The sequence below is a fragment of the Mercenaria mercenaria genome, chromosome 11, assembly GCF_021730395.1.
Source record: "Mercenaria mercenaria strain notata chromosome 11, MADL_Memer_1, whole genome shotgun sequence".
In the NCBI taxonomy this organism is placed as follows: Eukaryota; Metazoa; Mollusca; class Bivalvia; order Venerida; family Veneridae; genus Mercenaria; species Mercenaria mercenaria.
In genome coordinates this window covers 4,813,090-4,831,536 of record NC_069371.1, presented here as the reverse complement: position 1 = coordinate 4,831,536, position 18,447 = coordinate 4,813,090, and the positions used below count along the sequence as shown (strand labels likewise).

Genomic DNA, 18,447 nt, shown 5'->3' with positions numbered 1-18,447 from the left:
ACTTTAAATTAATAGCAATTTATCGATATTTGTTCAGCTGGTTATGTCAGAAGACAATATACAGGTATGCATGGTATTGTCCGAGAAATCAACATACAAAATACGTTGTTATTCTTTGTTAAATTTACTTTTGGTGGCAGAAGAAGCCATTGACTACATTTTGCTATCAGGGCCTTTTTCTCTGAAATTTGGATGAGGCCTTAGCCTTCCTTTTCTCATTGGGAATTTTGAAAAAAGTGCTTTTTTGTGCCCTCTAAAATGTTAAGCAGACACTTAGAGTTGCCCTTGTCTGTCCGTCTGTCTGTCAGTCTGCCTGTCTGAATTTGTGTCATTCATATCTCAAGAAGTATTTGACCCCAAGTGAGCAAACCCATGAGGATTTTTATTCAGTATTCAGCACGGGAAGTTTTGCACCTGGTGTTTTAACTGGGATCTCACACTGCCAGACCAGAGTTACTGCCATTGACTTAGTCTAAAATGTGCATAAAATGGGCCTAAGTTTGTATCATATTATCTCAAAAAAATGTTTGACCTAGGATTATGAAATGTTACAGGAATATTATTCAGCATGTGAAGTTGTGCACCTGGGGTTTCACTCAGGCAGACCAGAGTTATAGCCCTTGACAGTCAAAAATATGCATTGAAGGGCATGAAAGTTTGTGTTGCACATATCTCAAAAAGTATTTGACCTAGGGTCATGAAACATCATAGGAATGTAGTTCAGCATGTGACATTGTCCATCTGAGATTTTGTTCTAAATTTCTGCCAGTCAGACCAGAAATATGGCCTGTTATTGTCAACAACATACATGTATCTCAAAAAAGTATTCCGTCGTTTTTATGACTGAAAAATTGTTGAGAAAGATGTTAAACCCCAACACACACACCCAAATAAGTATTTGACTTAGAGTCATAAAGCATTTGGGGTAGTTTTTAGCTTATCTGATTTTTGAAAAAAAAAATCTAAGAGGTATTATCGTCACTTGATCATCAATATTGGTTGGAATTTTTGTTTAGGTCCACCTTTTCTCAAAAACTATAAGAGCTACAGCGTTGAAACTTTGCACACTTGTTCATCATTATTAGTTGATTGTGTAGGCCAAGAACCATAACTCTAACCTACATTTTGTTAGAATTATGGCCCTTTTTGTACTTAGAAATTCTGAACTATAACTCTTGTTCTTACATACTGTCCAGCACTTGCAGACCAGCGATGGCACCTGTAGGTAGTGGTCTTGTATAGCATTTGAAGTTGTGCACCTGCAGTTCTGTTTGGGATTACACTTCCAGAACTTCCAGAGTACCATGATGGACTTCTGACTCTATACAGTACACTGCTACTACAAGAGAATCATGGACCTCTTGTTATCAAGACTACTGGAGAACCATGGTGGACCTCTGATTCTTGAGGCTACCATAGAACCATGGTGGATCTCTGGTTCTCAAGATTTACAGAAAACGATGAACCAGTGAACCATGTTAGATCTCTGGTTTTTTAAAAGTTGGTACATAACATTACATACAGTATAATGTTCTGTTTCTGTAATATTTGCAGGTTAGATCAGCGTGTAGACGTCACTGTTGAACCAGAACATGTCATCATCAGTAGCAGCCAGAATGGATGCAAATTCTTACTACGTGGTATTACATTACTACCCGACACTTGCAGGGGACTGAAAATGTTAAATACAGAAGAACTTCACTTTAGTATGAAAGGTAAGTGCATATAATTGATTTCAGGAATTTGTATTTTCACCACTCGTCAGTTACAGCATGATGCTGTAAAATCATTTAATCATAAATTAATGTCATGGACATTAAATTTCAGGCTTTTGTCCAAAATGTCTTTTTCTTGAGGACATGACTTTGTGTATTTCAGATTGAAAACATTAATAGGGAATTTGAATTTCTCACATAGACTTAAATGTTGTAGATTTATGCAACCACAAAGTCCATGTAAAGTATTCTCCCACAAGAAGATTTGTTGAAATTTCTTTGTGTAAGCTTCCTTTTTTCTGCAACAGAATTTTTAGAATATTATCACAAATAAGTCAAACAGCTTCTTACTTTTCATGGAATTCTTAGAAACTCCTAGTGTGTCTACAATCACTGTGTTGTAATTAACCTTTAGCCTGCTGAATTTCTAAACTGGACTGGTCCATCATTCAATTTGGGCAGTACCATTTATTATTTGAAGGGGTGTTCACTGAAAATTTACTAACTGAATAGCAAACAGTGCAGACCATGATCAGACTGCACAGATGTGCAGGCTGTTCTTGGTCTGCACTGATCGCAAAGGCAGAATCACTTGCCGCCAGCAGGCTAAAGGTTAAAGCCTTGATGTTGTGTTTGTTTGATTCAGGTAATTTATCAGTTGATGACGATGTATTCCCGATGAAGAGGAAGAAATGTTCCTCGCAGACTGAGACAGTTGACACGATACAGAGACTTCAAAACAAGTGGTACTGTGGTGTTTGTAAACAGAAAATACTCACAGATCGCTGGTAGGTAGCACACAGTATTTCCAGGTAATGGCAGGGCAAGTCTGTGTTATTATTAACTTGCCCATACGAACCTTAACTTGTTCAAATAAATCGTAATTAATAATTGACTGTTTGATTTGTCTTACCTGTAACATGGTTTTACCTTGATTACTCTCTAAATGTAAGACAGCACTGCTCGTATTATACATCATTTTAGGGAACTCAAGAGTGGTAATAGGAACATATATTTTAAATTTTTAAGATATCTTGATAAGACTTTATGAAAAACTTATATTGATCTGGTATTTTCCATTGCAATTTGACACCAGAGGGTTTTAAAAATTCTGTTACGATTATGACTTTTTGTTGTTGTTTGATTGAGAAATATTCTTACTTTCACCTACCAGAAGATCAAAAAATAACAAGTAAGCTTTATATATACTGATATGAAAATTCAGCAAAAAATTCTGTTACAGAAAAGGTGGTTCTAATAGTAGAATTTATTTTACATTGTTTATTTGACATGCACTATACTTGCTATCAACAGTGCCCACTAAATGATAAATATTTATTATAGGTTTCCATGCTTTGAACAATGATTAAGCCTAAATTTCTTACTAAGACACGAGTACTGGTCATATTTCCAAAAAGCAGTCTTAGAGACTAATATAGTAGTACAGGCCAAAGAGCTATAAAAATAAATAGATTGGCAACTTGAAAGGCATATAGAGCAAATCTCGCCAACCTCCCGTGACAAAAAAACGAGATCTCGTTTACCGGAAGTGGCGCTTTCTCTAGCGCCATTTTGTATGCGAAAGCAATTATTCATCGGTAAAATAATTATCACCGTATGACCATGCTTCTTTCGATGGCAAAAAAAAACCGTGTACTTCGTGTCTTAAGACCATTTCACATTAAACTAATTTTGTTTTAGAAGCTAACATGTATTTTAAATGTAGTTTTAAAGGTACAAATTGTAACTCCATGCTCGCCGATGTTTGTTTTTAGTAAGATAACGCCGAATCACGCTCTGACACGAGCTCACGCGAGATTACAGCCAGTTGCCATTCTGTGTATTTTATACTTCTTTGTACAGGCTGAGAAAATTTTGTATGTGTAAAATTCAGAAGTTAAAAGTCAGTAATTTGTACTTGTTCACATGAAGAACATGAAAATAAAATGGAAAATACGGCTTATTTATTTGATACGCACACAGTCAGTATAAAAGAAATGTTTACACACACAGTCAAAATCTAAATTTCTTTCCTCTTGCAGTATATTAAGCAGAGTTCTTCCACTTCCATCAGAGAACTGGTCAGAGTTTGCTGACATGTGGTTCTGTCATAACCATGGTAACCAAGAAGAGTCATCACAGAAACAAGGGAGGTTACTACCGAAAGCTAAGGAATGTTTTGTTGGTGAAACATACGTCCTTGTTGCTAGGAGACATGTAAACAATGTTGGAATCAAGGTGACAAAATCTGGAACTGTGATCTGTAGACGTTGTGGGAGACAGATTGGTGAAGCAATAGAAAGTGAAAATGGTATATATATATTCATGATTTTGTGTTGAAACTTTCAGTGCCATTGCTAGGCATGCTCCTGTATTGAAACTTGAATTTAAAGATAAAGTACTTATTGACATTTTGTCTGAAGTCATTGGGTTTCCAGCTCTTATTCATGTGGGGAAGTTGTCAGTCCTTTCAAGGCATCTGGTTGTCTGTTGTAAGTGTGAAGCAAAATCATGCCTACCTTGTTATTTGTCAGTGTGTAACAAAATCATGTCTACCCTGTTACCTGTCATTGCATATCAAAATCATGTCAACCCTGTCTGTCTGTAAGTGTGTATAAAATCATGTCTACCCTGTTATCTGTCAGTACGTATCAAAATCATGTCTTCCCTGTTGTCTGTCAGTACGTATCAAAATCATGTCTTCCCTGTAATCTGTCAGTACGTATCAAAATCATGTCTTCCCTGTTATCTGTCAGTACGTATCAAAATCATGTCTTCCCTGTAATCTGTCAGTACATATGAAAATCATGTCTACCCTGTTATCTGTCAGTACATATAAAAATCATGTCTTCCCTGTAATCTGTCAGTACGTATCAAAATCATGTCTTCCCTGTTATCTGTCAGTACGTATCAAAATCATGTCTTCCCTGTAATCTGTCAGTACGTATCAAAATCATGTCTTCCCTGTTATCTGTCGGTGTGTTACAAAATCATGTCTACCCTGTTATCTATCAGTACATATCAAAATCGTGTCTTCCCTGTTATCTGTCAGTATGTATCAAAATCATTTCTTCCCTGTTATCTGTCAGTACGTATCAAAATCATGTCTTCCTTGTAATCTGTCAGTACGTATCAAAATCATGTCTTCCCTGTTATCTGTCAGTACGTATCAAAATCATGTCTTCTCTGTTATCTGTCAGTACATATCAAAATCATTTCTTCCCTGTTATTTGTCAGTATGTATCAAAATCGTGTCTTCCCTGTTATCTGTCAGTACGTATCAAAATCATTTCTTCTCTGTTATCTGTCAGTACATATCAAAATCATTTCTTCCCTGTTATTTGTCAGTATGTATCAAAATCGTGTCTTCCCTGTTATTTGTCAGTATGTATCAAAATCGTGTCTTCCCTTTTTTTTTTAACAGTACATATCAAAATCATGTCTTTTCTGTTATCTGTCAGTACATATCAAAATCATTTCTTCCCTTTTATTTGTCAGTATGTATCAAAATCATTTCTTCCCTGTTATTTGTCAGTATGTATCAAAATCGTGTCTTCCCTTTTTTTTTTTAACAGTACATATCAAAATCATGTCTTTTCTGTTATCTGTCAGTACATATCAAAATCATTTCTTCTCTGTTATCTGTCAGTACATATCAAAATCATTTCTTCCCTTTTATTTGTCAGTATGTATCAAAATCGTGTCTTCCCTGTTATCTGTCAGTACGTATCAAAATCATGTCTTCCCTGTTATCTGTCAGTACATATCAAAATCATTTCTTCCCTGTTATTTGTCAGTATGTATCAAAATCCTGTCTTCCCTGTTATCTGTCAGTACGTATCAAAATCATGTCTTCCCTGTTATCTGTCAGTGCGTATCAAAATCATGTTTACCCTATCAGTGTGTAAAATAACCATGTCTTACCTTTTATCTGTCAGTGCATATCAAAATCATGTCTACCCTGTTACTTGTCAGTGTGTAACATAATCATGTCTACCCTGTTACCTGTCAGTGTGTAACATAATCATGTCTACCCTGTTGTCTATAAGTGTGTGACAAAATCATTTCAACCCTGTTGTCTGTCTGTCAGTGCATAACAAAATCATGTCATCCCTGTTGTCGGTCTGTGGGAAACAAAATTGTGTCGACCCTGTCATCTGCCTGCCCTATTGTCAGTCTGTCAGTAGTTCAAATTATGTCTGCCCTCTTGTCAGTCTTTTAGTATTTCAAAAAAATGTCTACCATGTTGTCAGTGTGTATCAAAGTCATGTCCACCTTGTTGCCTGTCAGCGTGTAACAAAATCATGTCACACTGTTGCCTGTCATTATGAAGCAAAATCATTTCCTCTTTGTTGTTTGTCCCCCTATGTTGTCAGTCTGTCAGTATGTTTCAAAATCATGCCTGCTATATTGTCAGCCTGTCAGTGTGTTTCAAAATCATGCCTGCCATGTTGTCAGCCTGTCAGTGTGTTTCAGAATCATGGCTGCCATGTTGTCAGCCTGTCAGTGTGTTTCAAAATCATGTTCACCCTGTTGCCTGTCAGTGTGAAACAAAATTATGTCTGCCGTGTTGTCAGCCTGTCAGCGTGTTTCAAAATCATGTCCACCCTGTTGCCTGTCAGTTTGAAATAAAATCATGTCAGCCTGTCAGTGTGTTTCATAATCATGTCCACCATGATGTTTGTCTGTTAGTGCATACCAAAATCATGTCTATCCTGTGATCTGTCTGTCAATGGCTAACAAAGTCATGTGTGGTCTGTTTTCTGTCTGTATGCCAGTGCACAACAGAATTATGTCTGTCATGTATTTATTCATTGAAATAACTCAGCTATTTGACGCAGTTAAATAAGTAAACACAATTAAAGACAATTATTTCTTATACATTGTAATATGTAATACTATGTCCATACAGATTGTTCCTTAAGATAGAGTTACTACAAATAGTTTTTAGTTGTGAAAAATATCCAATTTTAACATAAAATTAGAAGTATTAGAGGACTCAAAGAAACGTTTTCTAATTAGATGAATGATGATGATATAATTCCAGGTTTATCTAAAGAGGACAGCATAATAAAATTTTTTCTACATACATTGCTCATGAAGGACCTAGCTTACGCAGATTTGATAAAGTCAGAAATCAGTAATGGCCACAGGTAAAATTTCTTTTTCACACAACAGTTAACATCAGTTTTTATCATTTTAAAATTTAAGCTTATTAAAATTTTTACACATTTGATTAACGGGAGTAATGATGTAACATCATTTATCTGGAAAACCTAGAATAATAATGCTCGACAGCCTTTATACAAATAGCATCCGTATTTTGGTGTGTATAGGTCGCACTTTTTCTACCCATTCTGCTGCCTGAAAAAGTTCCTGCGACCTATACGACAGAACATTGCCAGCAGTTTTTTTTTTTCGGGCCAATTTTCTGACCGTAGCTCTCGCAAAATTACGTGCATCTGTTACGAACGAACAAAATGGATAAAAAATATCAATATCGGCGGCTTTTCAACCAATAGCGGTTACTTTCAATAAAATATATCGTAAATAACCCATACAGACTATTAAAATTACGAATGACTTTAATTCAAAGATGTTTTTGCAGTCTGAATTACGTTTGTTTCTACTTTCGTTTTACTGGACACCATTGACATGTACTCCGGGTTGGATAAAATCTGGACAGATCAGTCCTCCATTTCAAACATTGTTTATACTAATTCTTAGCGTATTAAAAAACTTGAAAGATAATTTTTTACTTTTGATTTTTAAATAAAAGAAAAAAATCCAAAAAGAGATATTTTGTTAATCTTTTTACTCAGAATCAAAAGAACGCGGTTAATTACATGACACGGAAAGGTGTTATAATTGCTGTGCAAACAATTCACACTTAAACTTGCATGATAACAGAATGTAAACGCAAACCGTCTGCTGCCAATTAGTGTCAAAAAGCCGCTTTTCTTTGATATAATCTGTTACCGATACTACTGTTGGTACGAAACGGTTGGGAACGAAAACAACACTGTCCGATTTCCACCAATCAGATTCTGATAATAATTCAGTCCGCGGCATCAATATGGCCGCCGCCATAACTTTTTTGCCGGTAAATATTAAATATTGCTGGGGAAAAAATCCGAAATTTAACTGCGACTAATACGCTAGAAGTTAAATTTTCCGACCATTTCCAGAGCAAAAATTAGATGCGGACTATACATTACCGCGACCTATACACACCAAAATACGGTAAATGTTGTGAGGAATTTATTATATCTCATGCACTTAGTGTAAAATAGAGGTACCGGGTACTGTCTTTCATAAGATAAATTTTGACAATAGGTAGGTTTATATATTAAATAATTTAGAATAATAACATAAAATAACCAGCTATGTAAACGCTCCAATTAATTTTTGACAACTTGTGAAAAATTAAGAACACAGACCTATATATTTTATTTTGTCTTACAATTTCTTGCACACCGGACTGGTGTTTCCGGTGATTTTACCCATGCCGGCAAAACCCATCTGGCACCCCCCATGCCAGATGACTCTCGTGCTGTTAATGACAACTAGTGATTCATGCACTGATAATACATTGCTTGTGTTAAATACGAAAAAAGCATGTACCTTGATAGTTTCTTTCCATTCCTTATAGTATATTTCTCGATTCAAAACACGTTAGTTTACCATAAGAACATAACGGTACGCTACAAACGATAAAACTAAAATGGAACTTTGTTATTGTGAGTAACGCAAAACATCATGACGTCACTTCTGCTAACGGACTTTAATTTCCCGTGCTTTGTGTTCATTCTCTACTATAAGAAAGAGTGCTACGTTAGTATTTCTATCTGTTATTTGTAAAATACGGTATGCAAGAAAAATAATCTGCCAGAATAAAATGCTAACATGTATACGATATGCAAGAAAAAATATCAGTCAAGTCTCATTACCGCCCAATGCGCAGGTGCCCTCGGTACGGATATTTCTATCCGATTCGTAAACACATGACAGATATTATTAAACTAAAAAAGTTTCGTTAAAATCTTCATTGTGGAAGTTTTTCTGTATGACATTGTGAAAACGTCATCAAAAGCGATGTTCTCATAGACGCCTATTGTGAAAATTGACCAGAGTACAAATATTTTGTGTCTTACAAAAGATCAAGCCATTTGTTTAGAAAAACTTTAAAATCTTCTAGTCTAAAACCTGAAGCCTTTAGCTTAGATATTTGGGTTGTACTATTGTGTATTGGTCCTCTACCAGTTTTGTTCAAATCATGCCTCTGGGGTTAAAATTGTATTTGCACATGGGTCAGTTGTTTAAAATAAACTTATGTATGAAAAACTTTTAAAATCTTCTTCTCTGAAGCTGCAATACCCAGTTTAGACATTGGTGTGTAACCTCGTCTAGTGGTCCTCTACCAAGTTCATTCAGATCCAGCACCTAGGTTCAAAATTGGTCCTGTCCATGGATACTACTTCTTTTACATGGATTTATATAGGAAAAACTATAAAAAAAATAATCTGGCTGTCTAAAACCTCATAGTGTAAGATATTTGGCATATAGCAGTGTGGAGGTATCTTCTACCAAGAATTCATGTACACATTTGAGCCGGGTGAGCGATTAAGGGCCATCATGGCTCTCTTGTTCCAGATTGCGAACTTTGATGCAGTTATCTTCACAAAATTATATCTAAAGTAAGTAGTGCCAACTTGAAGTTTTTTTTTTATTATTTTTAGTAATGGTGCCTCTTTGTACTCTGTAAATTACTATTACAAATTTTATTTTTTCAGTTGTTTCATATAACCCGCCCGTTAGCTCAGTAGGTAAGAGCGTTGGTCTACGGATCGCGGGGTCTCGAGTACGATCCTTGGGCGGGGCGCATGTTCTTCGTGACTATTTGATAAACGACATTGTGTCTGAAATCATTAGTCCTCCACCTTTGATTCATGTGGGGAAGTTGGCAGTTACTTGCGGAGAAAGGTTTGTACTGGTACAGAATCCAGGAACACTGGTTAGGTTAACTGCCCGCCGTTACATGACTGAAATACTGTTGAAAAACGGCGTTAAACTCAAAAAAAAACAAACAAACAAACAGTTGCTTCATAAATGTCAATTTTCTTTTTGCAGAGTTGATTTAAATGGGTTCTTCAGTGGTCTTCTCCAAGAACAGAGTGATACGTACGCAAGCTTCAGATTTATAATAGAGTCACAGTGCGATGGTCTATCAGGAAATGTTCAAGACAGACCTTCTTCAACATGTTTGGTAATATTACCTCAGATTTGTTACTGTGAATTGAATTTACAGAACATATAATACAAACTTTTCTGAAGGATAACTCCTATTAGCACTATAGTCTGCATTTTTCAGGAAAAATGTCATTTGTCAAAGAAATCACATGGGAGGGGGAGAATATCAAACAAAGACCTTCATTTATCTTGGTCACCAACAATCCCGGGGACTTCTACAGACATTGATACACAAAAACTGTGTTATCTTTTTAGTAAAACTGAAACTTTAAACTGTTTTATTTGAGTAAACGCCTATTTATACGTAAAACATATTCAATGGCATTTTACAAACAGATAAAAAAAAAATTACGTCTAAAAATTAAGACATTTTAAAGATGTAAGAAATAAATGAGCATAAATATCATTGTCAATAAACTATTTAGTAAGTATTAAAAGATCAGGCATCAGATAAGATTAATAAAATATTAGAATATTAAGATACAGTAAGATAGCTGTTTGTTAGTAAATAAGTAAAAGTGAGTTATTGTGACATGTCCATAAGTTACTCTTGTATTAAACAGTGATAAAATTGTTCATATTCGAATGTATTTACACAGTAAAAATCTTCCAGTTCATGTTACCACAATATCTGCAAAATCACAGTCATAGGCTCGAAAAGAGTGCAGAGTAATTTCTAAAATAATAAAAAATTATTTTGCCTAAAAATAATTACATTTATTTTTTCCCGAAATTAATATCTATCTCGTTGCTAGGTGTGTTAGCTATAAACTATCGTCGTTGTCAAGTAATCCAGTTTTCTAGTTCCTTGTCTAAACATAACAGATGAATGATAAACGCCTATTCGTCAGGGAACCACTCGAGCGTTATATTAAATCGAGAGCACGTGCAATCTTCTCAGTTGAACTAAAGGTGTATTGGCTAGCGCTTCAGATCGATGTTAAATTGAATAGCCATGCCACGTGGTCGATGCAGAGCCCGCCAGAAAGGTAGAGGCGAGCCAGCCTGTCGAGATAATTATGAAGAGAAGGAAATGAAAGGCGAACTAGACGGCGGATTTGCCAGAAATCCCAGGCATCAGACAAAATGCCGGTAGGTTTGTTATTGATTTCGAACAAATTTTGAAGGAGTCGCAATTAATTCTGCAGTTTGGTAATGACAGTACTTACGTCAGTAAATAGTTATACACAGTTAATGTCTTCCCGTTAACATCTATGCACCGATTATGAATTAATTGTGTATTGTATTAACTGTAAACTTTATACGGGGTGTGGCGACCCTATTTCTCATAATTTTACAGATTCGAACCAAAGCAATAATGTTGCTAGTTCAGTCAACTGTCGTAATAGTTTCTTGATTCCGACAGGCAGTGGTACTTTCAATACACGAGATTCACATAGTGCATTTCCGTTTTATTACTCGTAAGGTGCTCGCAAAGTAAGTAGTAACATCGATGACGTCACATTTCATAAGACAATGACACTGTTGTGCTCATTTACTTCCCACGTTTAAAATTGCAATTTTTCGGAGTGTTTTACGTTAATGTCCCCTTTATGGGACCGTCGAATAGTTTAGTATTGCAAGGGTATAGTATACGGATTAAGATCGGATGGGTTATGGAAACCAGAAAGATTGTAAGGAAAAAAATTTAAAAAAAAGGACGCAACTGTAAGATTTTAAATAGGTTTTCTAAGCACTATTAATTACGACCTTCACTTTGCGACCAGGAGAATCTGTCGGCAGCAAACGCAGGCATCAGCACCTGTTAACGTTGGATCGGGTTAGGTCATTTAACTCTTTCGATTCAAAACAAATATCACTAACAAATTCACGGGTTTTCAATATTAGGCTTAGATGTACTTACATTTTCTTCCGACTGGTTTCGGTAATGATCTTCAATACATTGCACGGGAACACGTGCATCCTAGAATCGAAAATTTAAGATCCACAGTTTTAATCCAAAATAAATAATGATGTTGAACTTGCTAGGTTGTATATATACAGGTATAATATGTATGTCAGTGGATAATTTAGGCCCTTCCTTTGATAAATGTGTTTCGCAACATTACCCTGAAGACTATTTTATTCAATCTCTTTTCAACATAGTTTGTTACGTATAGAGGAATAATTTTCTTATGCGGGAAACAAAATATGATTGAAATTTAACTAAACACACCGACGTACATATATACGCTACATTAGTTCATGCAATACACATTGTCTTCGCTTAATATGTCATCGTCAATTTTGAACTAAATTCTTGTGTGCCCAATGTATTTTTCATGCAAATCATGAGAGTTGACGGATTACAAAGAGTACCGTTACTTTGTAGTGCATCTTTGAAATAAGAGTGAGGCATGTTGTTGATAAATTTTATGTACCGTCCACTGTTATTTTAGGCTAAATGCTCGCAAACGTTTAAAAAAAAAAAAAAAAAAAAAAAAAAATCGAGTGGTCTATCATGGAAAATAAGATTCAAACTTTTTTTTAAACAGTATTAGTTGGGCAGTTTGTTCTTTGTTTGGTGTTCAGGATTGTTAATTTTTTTCACTACTACATTTGGTAATTTTGTGAGGAAATTCTGTTTCGTTGAAGCTCAACTTTCCGTACATTAAATTTGAAACGATTGTTACGTTTCCCGAAATCACATTATTACTTGAATTTTCGAAGAAAGGGGGTCAGAATCGTGGTGTTTGTCAATTTGGGAGCTGAAAAACCCAATATAATTTTGTTATTTTCCTTTCAGAACCGGATTCTATTATATTATTATATAGATTAAATCGTTACCAGAGTCAAATAAGATATCACGGAAACTTTGTTAATTCAAGTTGCGGCCTCAAATTTTTTTTACACCATTCAAAAACTTTAAAACTAAAGAGAAATCAAATTGAATTTAAAATGTATATGTGGCTAGCTTTCCTATGATATTTTTATTGGTTGTCTTTTAATTCTTGATAGTTTTTAGTTGAGCTGTATATTTTATTCTAAGGGCACTGGTGTCAGTTACATTGACATTTTAAAAGGGCGGTGACATGCAAATAACAAGAGAGAACCGTTTGGCAGTTGGTTTCCCATTATTTTGTGTCACGTTTTTGTTTGGCGTTACAAGCTAACTAATATAAGATTAGGTCACATAGTTGTAAATATGTAGCGTTAAGAATATTGCCAATTTTTAAGCCGAATCCAATATCACGATCATATTATGGTTCTTAAAATTTTGGAATTTCATCTTTACTGTATTACAACTTTCTTGACTGTTGATTTTACCATTGGAGAAATGTATGTGTAGTGAGCAAAAACTTCAGAGCGGGTTTTATCAGGGGATTTAGTTGAAATCTGTAACAAACTACCAGTCGTTTTGTTACGTTATGTATGAATAAAATTGTTTTTGGTTGTCAAATTTTATTCTTCCTGTTCCAGTAAGTGAATTCTCTTCGAAAGCTCATGTAGCCACTATTTCATGTTAACGAATTCTGTAGTTTTTTGACCTTAGCCCGGAACCGGGATTTCATAAAATCATTTTTATGTTAACGTCATTATGTATTAGATTTAGATCTACAAATAAGGTTGATAAATTTTGAGTTTCTTGACATAGTGCAATCTATTTATAGAACGATTACGTATTTATAAGTAAAAAGCGGATAGCGAAACATTATTGGAAAAGTCGATTATTCAGGGTCTTCTTAGTAAAGCATGGTTTTCTTTTAATATACGATTCGAAGAAGTACAAAATTGATAAATATATCGACCTAGTTCCGCAGTAGATCTATTCATCTATAAAAACATTTATAATTGCACGAAAATTTTTCGGGATGTGTGACCCATCCGCTATCGTCGGTATTTTTACCGCAGTATTATTATAAATTAATAGTCCAGACATGCCTTGATGTATAAATCTCACACAGTAACTTAAACGAAAAAATGTTTGATAATTATGTTTCTTCATTAAAACGTTTAAATTTCAGAAAACATTTTGTATAAAACATTTCTGTATGCACTTTACTTCTTTCTTGACAATCTTCTTGAGTTCAACGATGCATGAAAAACCATAACAAAGCAAACGATCATGCAGTCGTTTTAATTAGTATCAAGTTGATCTATACAATAATACTATGTTTAAATTTGGTACCGTAGTGTATTGGATTGTGTTGTAAATGCCCGACCCGATTGAGGCCTGGTAAACTCATTGAAAAGCTAACCAAAATGCAGTAACAACATAATGCTTGCAGATAAAGGAAAATGCTTGCAGAAAAAAGGGATAATGGTTTTTCTAGATTATTGATGTATAGCCTTGTAGGGTGCATATCAACATGGTTGGAATTGAATTTTAATTGGATTACTTTTAGGACATAAATCTTAAGATAAAACATGTATCCAAACAAATATTTTTAGGAAAGCATTTAATTTTAGCCATTTCTTTCAAAGATAGAACTATAGATTTCATCATGATGATGAACAAATGATCCGAATCACTCAAGACGATCGAAAATTTCCTTCTGCTCCTTGTTTCATACATTGGCAAAACGTGATCACGTGATGTTGGTGGGATTTGCTCTATTTGTCTTTCAAATAGCCTATCCGATTATGTTATAGTTATATGGATGAACCAGTTTGGTTTTAAAGAACAAGTAAAATTTGTTGTAAAGCTGAGTTGTTTTTTTTAAAAATTTAAGAAATCGTTCACAAATTTTTGGGGGATAAATTTTGGCAAATTTATTGTGGCCTGGAAAAATTCTGTCGACCGTGGGGGCGATGGGGCGTGCTTGGGACGTTTTGTGGTACGGATGTTACGGTGTATATTAAAGGATTGCTCTAGTGCCTTGGCAATATCTAAACTAGCCTTGCTTAAATGTATCATAGCCTTGCTGATGTCATAGCCTTGCTCATCATTTAGTATTTGCTTCGCTTAGAATTACAGTACGTTTGCCTTGCTCCTTTGGTCCGCTAAATTTTCCTCATTACTTTGCAGGTAACTTTCGAGTTATGGGGAATATTTAATTTACGTGGTGTACTGTAGCCTTGCTCATTATAGTATTTGCCCTTGCTTAGAAAGTCCCAGTACGTTGCCTTGCTCCTTTGGTCCGCTAAATTTTGTGGTGTACTGTAGCCTTGTTTCGTTGCTTAAAATTTACAGTACGTTGCCTTGCTCCGTTGGTCCGCTAAATATTGTGTACTGTAGCCTTGCTCGTTGCTTAGAACCACAGTACTTTGCCTTGCTCCGTTGGTCCGCTAAATTCCTCATTGCTTTGCAGGTAACGTCGGTTTTGGGGGATGTTTAATTTACTGTGGTGTACTGTGGTATTCCTTGCGTCCGTGTGGTGCTGCTTGTTGCTCTACAGGTAACGGGGGAGAAATGACGTGGTGCTTTACGAGTACGTCGGGTTTTCCTCCCGGTCGACTGGTTTTTCAAATAGCTTCATTGGAGTGGCCATACTCTGCCACATATTGAAAATTTAACTTTTATATGAAAGGAATATTTTCATAGGTTAAATTAGCACTGTTACAGTATCTTACGCGCCGGTAATTGAAATATGTGACTGTATTCATATCTGAAATGTACAAATAAACATTTTAAAAATGTGAATGTTACTTGTCTTCTGGTTATGTTTTTGGGGTAATAAAATAATTAAAAATTTATTTGCCTGAAAATAATTACTTTTATTTTTTCCCGAAATTAATATCTATCTCGTTGCTAGGTGTGTTAGCTATAAAACTATCGTCGTTGTCAAGTAATCAGTTTTCTAGTTCCTTGTCTAAACATTTAAAAATGAATGATAAACGCCTATTCGTCGGGAACCACTCGAGCGTTATATTAAATCGAGAGCACGTGCAATCTTCTCAGTTGAACTAAAGGTGTATTGGCTAGCGCTTCAGATCGTTGTTAAATTGCCCACCCGCCACACCCCAATAATAATAATAAAAATTGTTGTATACTACAGTTCATTATTTTTGTATCTTTAATTCTGTTATGACAATCTGGACTGTTTTGTGAAGTACTTATGTTGCAGATAATATGCTGCCATTGGGGGCAACTCCGGAAGTGTCAGACTCCAGGTACTTTCCACAGACATTAATTGAACGGATTCCTGGGCTACAAACAATTTGTGAAACAGACAGATTAAAAGATATTATCATTCTTCCGGACTGTTGCTTTAAAGAGAAATCAAAAGGACAATTTAGAATTTAACATGTATAATTTTATTACTAAAATTCCAGTTAATTATTTCCATATTTATATACAATTATTTTTTTTTTTATGTCACTCCTAATTTTAAGGGCCTGGAAAAATTCTGTCGACCGTGGGGGGGATCGGGCGTGCTTTGGACGTTTTGATGGTACGGATGTTACGGTGTATATTAAGGTATTGCTCTAGTGCCTTGGCAATATCTGACTAGCCTTGCTTAAATGTATCATAGCCTTGCTGATGTCATAGCCTTGCTCCTCATATTTTTATTTGCTTCGCTTAGAATTACAGTACGTTGCCTTGCTCCATTGGTTCCGCTAAATGTTCCTCATTACTTTGCAGGTAACGTCGAGTTATGGGGAATATTTAATTTTACTGTGGTGTTTCTGTGCCTTGCTAATTATAGTATTTGCCCTTGCTTAGAAGTACAGTACGTTGCCTTGCTCCTTTGGTCCGCTAAATATTGTGGTGTACTGTAGCCTTGCTCGTTGCTTAGAATTACAGTACGTTGCCTTGCTCCGTTGGTCCGCTAAATATTGTTGTGTACGTTGCCTTGCCTGTTGCTTAGAACACATACTTTGCCCCTTTCTCCGTTGGTCCGCTAAATTTTTCCTCATTGCTTTGCAGGTAACGTCGAGTTTTGGGGGATGTTTAATTTACTGTGGTGTACTATGGTATTCCTTGCGTCCGTGGGGGTGCTGCTTGTTGCTCTACAGGTAACGTGGGGCAATGACGTGGTGCTTTACGAGTAAGTCTGGTTTCCTCCCGGTCGACTGGTTTTTTCAAATAGCTTTTATTGGAGTGGCCCAATCTCTGCCAACATATTGATAATAACTTTTATATTGAAAGGAATATTTTATAGGTTAAATTAGCACTGTTTACAGTATCTTACGCGCCGGTAATTGAAATATGTGACTGTATTCATATCTGAAATGTACAAATAAACATGTAAAAATGTGAATGTTACTTGTCTTCTGGTTATGATTTCGGGTAATAAAATAATGAGTTTTCAATTTTTATCCACCATGAAAATTAAACAGAAATGGTCTTGTCCTACTTGAAACAACAGCATGAGAGGTTTTGTCTGCTCCATCAAAATATCAGTTGGAGGGTTTTTTTCCGGGAGGAGTTTTGTGTTGGAGGGGTTTTGTCCTATACTCTCAGTTTAAGATTTGACATATGGTTTTGTTAGTGAAAAACAGTATGCATAGGCTTTAACACTGTCATAAATATTATAAAAGATGTTCTTGTATTTTGCAGTCTGCCTGTTTGGTTGTGAAAACATATTTTTAAGCCCCCCTTCGAAGAAGGAGGTTGTATATTGTTTTGCAGATGTCGGTTGGAATGTAGACCAATCAGTTTCCATATGACAGCTCAAGAATGCTTGGGCCTAGGATCATGAATGTTGATAGGGAGGTTGGTCATCACCAGCAGATGACCAGTAGGTCAAAGGTCAAGGTCACATTGACCCGGAACAGTTAAACAGTTTCTGGATGATAACTCAAGAACGCTTGGGCCTAGGATCATGAATTTTGATAGGGAGGTTGGTCATAACCAGCAGATGACCCCTATTTATTTTGAGATCAGTAGGTCAAAGGTCAAGGTGACAGTGACCCGGAACAGTTAAATGGTTTCCGGATGATAACTTGAGAACGCTTAGGCCTAGGATCACAAAACTTGATAGGGAGGTTGATCATGACTAGCAGATAAACCTATTGATTTTGAGTTCAGTAGGTCAAAAGTCAAGGTCACAGTGACCTGGAACAGTTAAACTGTTTCCAGATGATTACTTGAGAATGCTTGGCCTAGGATTACGAAACTTGATAGGGAGATTGGTCATGACCAGTAGATTACCTCTATAGATTTTGAGGTCAGTAGGCCAAAGGTCGAAGCCACATTGATCCGGAACAGTTAAACCCTTTCCGGATGATAACTTGAGAATGCTTGGGCCTAGGATCATGAAACTTAATAGGAAGGTTGATCATGACCAGCAGATGACCCCTGTTGATTTTGAGATCAATAGGTCAAAGGTCAAGCTCACATTGAACCAGAACAGTAGAACTTTTGTTTACAGTGAGCAAATAATTTTTGTATCTTGTGCAATTACTGAATGCATCAAGGGGGGCATTTCGTGTTCTACAAGCTCTTGTTACTTAAGCATTCATTGTTTTATGCTATGTAATGACTGATACACAAAGATACATGCATGTGTTTAATTAGCTTAAATAGTTACAAATGTATGTATTGTTTCACTGGTCAATTATGTAATAAACTTACTTGAGCAATTTATAGAATTGA

General features: G+C 35.7%; 1 protein-coding gene across 1 annotated transcript in view; it reads left to right on the top strand.

Annotated features, from left to right (window-relative positions):
• LOC123531517 (E3 ubiquitin-protein ligase E3D-like) overlaps positions 1-18,447 on the top strand; it is a 53,439-nt gene that overhangs the window by 6,116 nt on the left and 28,876 nt on the right. Inside the window, exons 2-6 of the mRNA XM_045312560.2 lie at positions 1,555-1,715; positions 2,362-2,503; positions 3,758-4,026; positions 6,763-6,868; positions 9,846-9,981. Of these exons, the coding sequence (XP_045168495.2) occupies positions 1,555-1,715; positions 2,362-2,503; positions 3,758-4,026; positions 6,763-6,868; positions 9,846-9,981 (814 nt within the window). The remainder of the gene's footprint in view (positions 1-1,554; positions 1,716-2,361; positions 2,504-3,757; positions 4,027-6,762; positions 6,869-9,845; positions 9,982-18,447) is intronic.